We start from the raw sequence: 9,436 nt of genomic DNA, 5'->3' as shown, positions 1-9,436 counted from the left end.
GGGAAGAAGGAGGTCCATTTTGCCAGTGATTGGAGCATAAATGATATTTCTGCCAGGTTTTGGGGTGGATGGGGTTGGACTAGGAGAAGTTACTTAGGTAAGGATACTTAACTATAGGATAAAGCAAATGGGCAGAAAAAAGGGGCCCAGAGCTGCTTTTTCCGAAAGCAGGGTGAGTCCCCACTGACTACACCACCTGCTCCCAAGGCGGCCGGAGTGTGCATGTCATGACCACACAGTGTAGCATAAAGCCACACTGCTGGGTCCTTTTTTAAAAAAAACTTTCCCCCAACCATCCCTATGCACCACCACAGGAACAAACTACCAGTGATTGCCATCTCATTAGATAGCCATCCCTTTGAACCTCTGCACAGTCATATGTGCAGCCTCCCACTAGGACAGGGCATCAGAACAGGGCTGTGGCCATAAAGACACTAGCAGGTACAATCATTCCCACCCCCTACCCCCCTTCAACCCATGCCCCCTCTTGGACTGTCTGGCTTGTGTATGCTGTATTGTCATTCATTAGAGGTGTCACACTTTTGCCTCTTTCAATTGCTGCCCCCACTGCTTGGGTACAGCACACCTGAATTGGCCCATTTGTATGCAGGGGGTAAGGATAGATTACTCCTTTAGAATTGCTCTGGCTTTGGTGTGTTTATATACCAAGTCAAAGGTGTGCACCTTGCAGGAATAGGCAGAAAAATTCAGCTTCTTTTTAGTCCCATCCCCCCCCCCCCCAGAGTGGCTGTGGTGTGGTTTCCAGCAGCTTGGGGTGCATGCGTCATCTAAATGTCATGCCCCAAAAGCAGCCTGAAACCACTTCTTTTGGCCCATCTGCTTGAGGCCTATGTAGCTGCTACAAAATTCCTGCCAATGTTTTCTTGTGGGTTCATGCTGGCCTAAATACAACTGTTGACCAGAGTATTTATTTTTTATTTAGTATACCGATTAAATCAGTGGGAAATTCATAAACCTACACTTATGTGATTTCTATTGATTCCATGGATCTAGTCTAGTTTGGGCTAACCATTGGATTTAAACCTCTATATTTTAAAGGAAGGCACTGGCAAAACTGCCTCTGAGTATACCTTGCCTAAGAAAACCATATGAAATTCATGGGGTCACCACAAGCCAATGGGTGACTTGAAGGCACATATGAACACATCCATTTTAACAACAACAACAACAACAACAAACCCTCAAAAGAATTGATCAAATGTGTTGGAGAAGCACAGCAAATAATTCCTAAAATGAATGAATGAATGAATAAATAATGGTGTGGATTTGGTTTGCAAGCCATTTTGTTATTTTCTCCTCCTCTGCTCTGAAATTGATTTTAGCTGCCCATGGAATTTTCTATGAGTTATCTGTATTATTCATGATGAGGGGAAAAACTGTTGTCAACTTGTCTGCAGGAGTTGTGGTTAGTCATGGCTACTCCAAACATGTTCATGTGAGTAGAGGGGAGGGCAGGGAGTGTCTCTGATGGGGAAGGAATAGCAAATGTGTTCTAGATTTTAGCCTAATCTTAAAGTGGCTATCAAAGGTGCTGGATTCTATCCCAAGAATAGCCTCACCACTACATGTAGCTACTTTAAGGTCCAGATAAAGACCAGAATGGATTCACTGATCTAGGAGCCAACAGCCACCGTGGGGAATGTGGTAGGGAGGGAAGAGGCAAGTTATGGCAGTATTTCCATTTTTGCAACCTAGAATTTTGGGAAATTGTTGCTAAAGTGGAAATGAAATGAAAGACAGAAAGCTATTGTGAGTCAAGTATGAAGGTTGGCTATCTGAGTGCCAGTCTGAGACTCCTACTTTAGCCCCACTCCCCATCTAACCCCAGGACTTCTTGAGGAATCCTTTTGTGGATTGTGGAAGGTGTATAGAGGCCATAGTGGTTAACAAAGCTCAGGTAGAAGGCTAGAAAATACTTTACATAAACCACAGCTAATAATAAGGCTGGTTCTGTCTCTAGGCAGAAAAAAGCAACTTTAAAAGAAGCATCAAAAGAGTTAAAGAGGGAAGTGTTATGATCTTATATCCCTTGTCCCCCAGGCAGGAAAATGACTTGGGCCAGCCCTAAATTTTGCCTTCCCTTCTTGATCCAAAATTAGTCATTCTTAGTGGAGCCCCACTAAAACCACTGCGGCTTAAATGAGTAGAGATTAACTTCTGTCCCCTTGAATTCAATGAAATTAGTTTTTGGGGAATGGCCAATTTTGAATAATGCTTTGCTCCTGATAAAAGGCTCACATTAATTATGTGGCGTGAAGCTCTCTTCATAAGGTTGTGTGGATGGAGAGCTCAGATTTAAGCAGTAGATCTGCCCAAACTCAGCTGAAAATGGCTTTTTATCATGTAGCAGTGTCCCACTGGACAGTATGAGACTTACACCCACAGTTCCTGACAGCTGTGTTATCATGCCTCTCAAAAGGAGCAAACTACCTTTGAACAAATCAAGATAACATGTCCTTCTTAGCCTACAATGGATTGAAAAAGGTCATTTCCAGCATTTCTGGAGAGAGTTGTGAGGCTGGATCTTTAATTTCTTGGGGCACAAGAGTTTAACAAAAGCTCTCCTGAAGCTGTAGTGACAGAGTGGGTAAAGGATGGGGTTGATGGCTGAATTGACCCACAGGAGCCAAAAAGAAGTCTCATACCAGTATTCAGGGATGCAGTGACCATGACAAGCAGCTCGGATAATCATGAGAAGGGTGTATGGTGCCCAGCAGAGACCAAAAATGCCCACAATGACTGCCAGTGATTTGGCTACTTTTTTGTCCCTTTTGAGCCTAAACCGCTGAGACATGTTCTGGGAGGCCACCTTCATCCGTTTCTCTAATGAGTGAGTGGATGCTGAGTCTTTATAATTCTTTTTGCTTGAAGGTTTTGCCTTGTTATTGGGAGACTTTGAACTCTCTGTGTTAGAGTCCTGTGAATATTTCACATTTGTACTCTCTTTTATGCTTTCTTCTTGTTCATTCCACTTTGGAACACCAAGGGTTTGCTCTGGGTCTCTCTGCTCCCATTTGCAACATTTCATGGAAATCTGGACCTCTTGCCTCATTTCTATCTCTTCCATGAAGTTTTGGCTTTGGGTCTCATTAAGTACATCTAAGCGGACTTTGGTGCGTTTCTGGATGTTCAGGTAAATGCTCAAGTTGAAAAATGTCACACTGATGAAGGGCGTGAAAAACTCAATTGTGGAAGCTGTGATAAGAAAATACCAGTTGTAGAAAAATTCAGCATAACATTCCCCATCAGGTATAATGCTTCTACCAGATATGTATTCCCAGCTGATAATTGCAGGTCCATATAGCAGGAAGGCCAAGACCCAAACCATCAACATCTTGAAGACAGCTTGCTTGGTGTCCCCTTGTTGTGCTCTATATGATACCTGAAAGGCAAGAACAAGGGGAGATTTCCATTAGGGAATACCAAAACCCAACTATTGGAAAAACCCCTGAGATACTACATCCAAACAGTAGGACTATGAACCTACATTGTACCTGATTAGTGTAAATACACATTAATTAATTAATTAATTAATTAATTAATTAATTAATTAATATGGTGTTTGTGCTAAACCACACCTCTGCTGAATACTGATAGTGTGCAATTGATTGTGTATCTGCCAGTGGTGGTGCTTATGGCCCCATTGTGCAATGTGGAATGCACAGTGCTGTTTCTACCATACCAGAGAATCAAGTGGTATACTAAAGGTATGAATGAATAGTTATGCAGTGTTCAAGAATGCACAACTGTATGATTGGAATCCCATTGGTTAATCCTAATTAAAGTCGAACCACTGAAACAATTGTTAAGTGGTGAACCATCACATGAGTAGATCCCATTGTTTTAAGCCAAATGGAACTGTGCTTGCGCAACTATGAATGGAATATATCCTTGCATATATAATGGAATGTATATGTGTGTGACACCACAGCTTTACACTCTGCCAGTGTTATAACTGGGACTCGGCTTAAGAGTCTGTGCAGACCAGCCATTAAGGCCAGCCTTGGGGTGGAGTCAGGGCATGGTGTTCATATGACGCACACCCTGACTATGCCCCTATGGCGGCGTGATGCTGTGCACCACTCCACATGGTGCCTGGTGTCACGGTGCTCCTTTGGCGCTGCGTTTACATGATGCTGCACCAAAAGAGCACCTTAAAGCTGAGGCGACGTGGCCATCATGCCCTGGAAAGGCCAGATCGGGGCTGTGGCATGCGGTTGCCATGATCCCGATCTGGGGAAAATGGAGGCGGCTGCAGGCCCTAAGTCTGAAGTTTTCTGATACTGAAGACACTCTTGCGCTTGCTATATGTAGTGCTTTGAGTGTTGGACTGCATCTCTGGAGACCAGGGTTCGATTCCCAGCTTGGCCATGAAACCCACTGGATGACCTTGGGCAAGTCACATGCTCTCAGCATCAGGGAAAGGCAATGGCAAACCTCCTCAGAATACATCTTGCCAAGAAAACTCCATTATAGGTTTGCCTTAGGGTCGCCATAAGTCAGAAATGACTTGAAGATACATAACAACTAATATGTGTGTCAGAGTCTTCAGTCTGAGCTTAATTTGGAGCTATTCAGGATCCTGCATGGAGCAGAAGCCTTTCTTGGAGTGTAAATCTTACTTGGATCTTAACCTCTGCTGGAACCTCCTCTTGGGCTTGGAACCACCACTTGGCTCAGATATATTTGAGGAAGTAAACTTAAGCCTATGAATGTTCATGCTGCCAGCTTCTTTCTTTCAGTTAGATTCAAAGGTGCTACAAGATCGCTCTACATATTGATTTTACACACTAACATGGCTATATGTTTGAATCCTTTCAAATATTTAAACAGTGCTATCATATCACCTCTTAACCTTCTCTTCTCCAGGCTAGACATACCCATCTCCCTAAACCACTCCTCTTAAGGCATATCTTCCAGACCTTTCACCATTTTGGTTGCCCTCCTCTGGACACATTCCAGCTTGTCAATATCCCTCTTGAATTGTAGTGCCCAGAACTGGACACAGCATTCAAGGTGGTTGTCTGGGGATAGTATGAGTGACTGAAAGCAAGCAGAGATACCTATATTGTGCCTTGGAGAAATTCTGGAATTATTTTAGTATGGGATCTGCTTCAAACAATCCATATTTGGTATGCAGAAGCAATTACCAATATGATGCATTTGGATAAAAGCACTGTTAATTATATCATTGATATAAAAAGGCTTTTAGACTTCCCCGAACCTTCTTGCTCTATTGATTAACACTGGGCTTTTTGCAGCACTGTCAATTAGTGCATTAGCTCTCAGACAGTCCTCATGGAAAAATGTTGAATGTATGCGCAGCTATATAATCTGAAAAATTATAATAAAAGAGTCTTTTTAAAAAAAAAATGTGCTGAAATACAGAAGTGTCATGAAATGTGCCTGGTGAATTGTGAAGGTGTGTATCAGGGCAAGAGATGTGGATCAGCGTTCCTTAGCTAGTATACTGATGTGAATTTGTCACTTTGCTGGCTCCCCTATCTAGTAATGTCATGGCAGCCACATGCTGAATACAGATGTTGTGAAACTGCTCAGTTCTCTTTCCTGCAAACATATGTGCACTATGTAAAGTTCTATAGTGAATCCCAGCTGATCAAATCATTACATGCTTTCCAACATTTCAGATGTTAAAAACAGGGGCTTGCATGACCTGGCCCACTTTTCTTAACAGGGATTTCTGTCTGAGCCCCTCTTCCTGGTAATTGTCATATCAGTGGGGTACTGAATCAACTTTGGATTTTAGTCTGAATTTAAAGGAGATATCTAAGCTGTTTTGGGATACTGAACAAGAACTTTTAAACTTCAGACTAATGGATCTACCACACCACTGATACTGGAGCTGGGGCCAGTGGGAGCTGGCAATGGGACTGGGCAAAATGCAAGATCATGGCCCCACTTGCTAAATTTAGCAACAGACATTACAGCACTCTCTCAGCTGTTGAGATGTGTTTGCTGTTATGTCAGCTTCAATATATGGCAACCCTATCCAAAGGTTTTCCTGGTAAAAAAATTTCAAAATTGGTATGCCATTAGACCCAGTGTGGTGTAGTGGTTTCAGCACTGGACTACGACGGTAGAGAAAGGGTTAGACTCCCTGCTCAACTATGAAATCCATTAGGTGACCCTGAGCAAGTCACACTCTCTCAGCCTCAGAGAATGGCAATGGCAAACCCCTCTCTGAAAAAACTTGCCAAGAAAACTGTGTAATAGGTTCATCTTAGGGTTGCCATAAGTCAGAATTGACTTGAAGGCACACAACAATAACAAAGTTGTGTCATTGCCTTCCCTTTAGGCAGAGAGAGAGGAGGAGAAAGAGAAAGAGTGAGTGAGTGAGGAGAAAGAGAGAGAAAGAGCAAGAGAAAGAGTGAGTGAGTGAGCGAGTGAGAGAGAGAGCTTGCTCAAGGTCACCCACTGGGTTTCCACGGCTGAGTGTGGATTTCAGCTCTGGTCTCCCAGAATCCTTGTCAAACCACTACTACACCATGTTGGCTTTAACTGTTGATACTAAAAAATTCATTTTGTAATGTATTGACCAGACCCTTTAGAGATCCAGACCCCCAGGGAATTGTTCCCCTCCTGTCCCTCTCTTCAACCTTGCTAGAACCAGCATCTATCACTCTCCCTCTCCCACTATTGTGGTTTTTGTGTGCCTTCAAGTGTTTCCAACTTAGGGAGACCCTAGTGAGACCATGCCATGGGTTTTTGTCTCAAGATTTATTCAGAGGGGGTATGATTGAAGGCTGTGAGAGTATGACTTGCCCAAGGTCATGCATTCCATGACCAAGTCGGGTTTTAAACCCTGGTCCTCAGAGTTGTAGTCCAATACTGGAGCCACTACACCATTCTGGCTCTGAACAGTAGCTTTGTTGTTGTGTGCAGTAATTTTCCTTTGAGGTAAAGGGAGTATGACATGGCTAAGGTCACCTAGTGGGTTTCTATGGTTCAATGGGGATTCAAACCCTGGTTTTCCAGAGTCCTAGTACAACATTGAAATTAATGCACCACACTGGCTCTTGCATTGTGCACACTGCTGAATACTATATTCTTCTTGCTGTCATCATTCCTCTGCACTATTGCACTGCTGTTACATTCCTGTCCTGTATGTGGTCTTTCCACAGATACATAGGTAGCTACGGTGGGAAGAAATGGGATAGATGGTTGGGGGACTGGTCTAGTTGAGCTCTTGTGTTCTTATTCATTCTGCAATAGTATGTGACCTGGAGATCTAAAGGTGTTTGTCCTTTCCGTTCAAAATTTATGAGATCATAAACTGGACTTACAGTCTTTTTTGGGATTCATATCTATGGTCTTTAATGACTGCATGTGACTCAAAAAACTACACCTTGAGCTGGGCAGGTCTCCAACTAAAAGGTTTCTGGGGGATTTCAGATTGGAGAACAGGGAAATAATGACTGTATCTTTCTCCCAGTCAAAGAACTCATTCAGACAAACAAACTGCAGCAAGAGTCTGAGGGGTCTCTAGCTTTCCTGTTATTGTTGTTGTGTGCCTTCAAGTCATATTTGATTTATGGAGACCCTAAGGCGATCCCAAGTTTTTCTTAGCAAGATTTGTTCAGAGGACATCTCACATGGCTGCTATGTAAGTTAGGCTGCATCTGCACTGCAGAAATAAAGCAGTTTGACACTACTTTAACTGCCATGGCTCAATGCTTTGGAATTATGGGATTTGTAGTTTGTTGTGGCACCAGAGTTCTCTGAAACAGAAGACTAAATGTCTCACAAAACTACAAATCTCAGAATTTCATAGCACTGAGACATGGCAGTTACAGCAGTGTCAAACTGCATTATTTCTGCAGGCAAATGGAGCCTTGGTTAGTAAATCCACTCCAAACTTTAAATCAGCTACCCAAGGTGCTGAAACCTTCTTTTGCATAAGGTAAATTCAGATCAAACCCAGAGTGGATTCACTGCCCTACAGACATGGAAACCACTCTTTGCCACTGCTTTCCCTCCAACTCCTGTAACTTCTACTTGTTTTTTAATGGGCTTCTTCTTCCTCCCTTCTCAAATAAATAAAATTCAGTTCTCCATTGGTAGATGACAGGTTGCACAGACCTCATTACACCAAAAATCTTTCTTTACTATGCAGGAATAGCTTGCCTTTTGGGGTAATCTGCAGTTCCTAGCACTTTATCATAGTATATCATGAGCACAAATGGGAAATATCCAACTTTCTGCTTTTCCTGTACAGGTCTATTATCTCATAGGCTGTCTAGGCCTGGTTGTCACAATAAAGGAAGGTTTTTCTTCATTTCAGATTCCAGAAGTCCCAGCATAGCAAAATCTCTGCCCTACATCTCAACAGGATACTTATGAATCAAGATGTCTTCAACTCAGTAAGCTTTGTCGTCACTAGTCCTGGACTCCACAAAACCTCAGCAAGTTCAGTGTGAAAAATTGGCAGGTCCACCAGTTCTTGGTTTTTACCATGTACTTGTGTATTCATTTTTTTGAATGGACGATGACTTTGGAGACAAGCGTTCAGATCCTGGGCAAGTCAAATGCTCTCAGCCTCAGAGGATGGCATTGGCAACCCTCTCTGAGCAAATATTGCCAAGAAAATCCAGTTATAGGGTCACCATAAACTGGAAATGACTTGAAGGCACAAAATAACAACAAGGATGAAGTGACAGTGAGGGGTTAAGATCCTAACCAGCCACTTTAGGTATGATATCAGGCAAAGGACAAAGCATTAAAACATTAAACAAAAATAAAAATAAAACAGGAACACAGTGCAGTGAGAGGGGAGGCATATTAAACTTTGAGAAAGAAAATCCAAATGAAAAATTAGGAAGAACCTGGAAATAATATTTGTTTGGCAGTGGAAGGGATTGCTCAAGATGCTGGTAGGCCCTCCTTCACTGAGGTTTTTTAAAAAGTACATTGGTTGCCTATATGCCAGGGATGCTTTATTTATACATTCCCTGCACTGTCAAATGGTTGCACTAGATGATCTTTGGGATCCTTCTAACTCTCCAGTTCAATGATTCCTCAGCATGCTAACAACAAAAATCCTTCTCTCTGTGTGACTCCAACACTTAGAAAGCTCCCACTTGCTCCAATGGAAGCTACTTGTTGACAGGTTCTAGCACTTATGGGGGTGTGATCTTCATTCCTATCGCTCAGGCAGTTGAGGAGGGCAGATATGTCTCCTCTTTCTTTGCACTTCCCCACACCTGCCATAAATTACAGTGAAAGGACAGTATGTAGCTGCACGCTTTCTATTGAACAAATGTCTGATTTATCCCCCAGAGACACCGAGGAAGAGTTTGAATGAATGATACAACACAAGCAACTGAAACCAAACAAACTTGTAATGAGGTTTCCCCAAAGGCCAAAGAATAGGAAGAAAAAGGGCAGTGTTTAATCA

At 42.6% G+C, this 9,436-nt stretch overlaps 1 protein-coding gene across 1 annotated transcript in view; it reads right to left on the bottom strand.

The window, feature by feature from the left end:
* Positions 1–2,041: 2,041 nt before the first annotated feature.
* HRH3 (histamine receptor H3) overlaps positions 2,042–9,436 on the bottom strand; it is a 33,809-nt gene continuing 26,414 nt past the window's right edge. Inside the window, exon 3 of the mRNA XM_089518474.1 lies at positions 2,042–3,403. Within this exon, the coding sequence (XP_089374600.1) occupies positions 2,507–3,403 (897 nt within the window). The 3' untranslated portion in view covers positions 2,042–2,506. The remainder of the gene's footprint in view (positions 3,404–9,436) is intronic.

This window comes from Sceloporus occidentalis, unplaced genomic scaffold, assembly GCF_023333645.1.
Source record: "Sceloporus occidentalis isolate IW3139 unplaced genomic scaffold, rSceOcc1.0.p SCAF_3, whole genome shotgun sequence".
Taxonomy (NCBI): Eukaryota; Metazoa; Chordata; class Lepidosauria; order Squamata; family Phrynosomatidae; genus Sceloporus; species Sceloporus occidentalis.
This window is presented reverse-complemented; position numbering and strand designations above follow the sequence as displayed.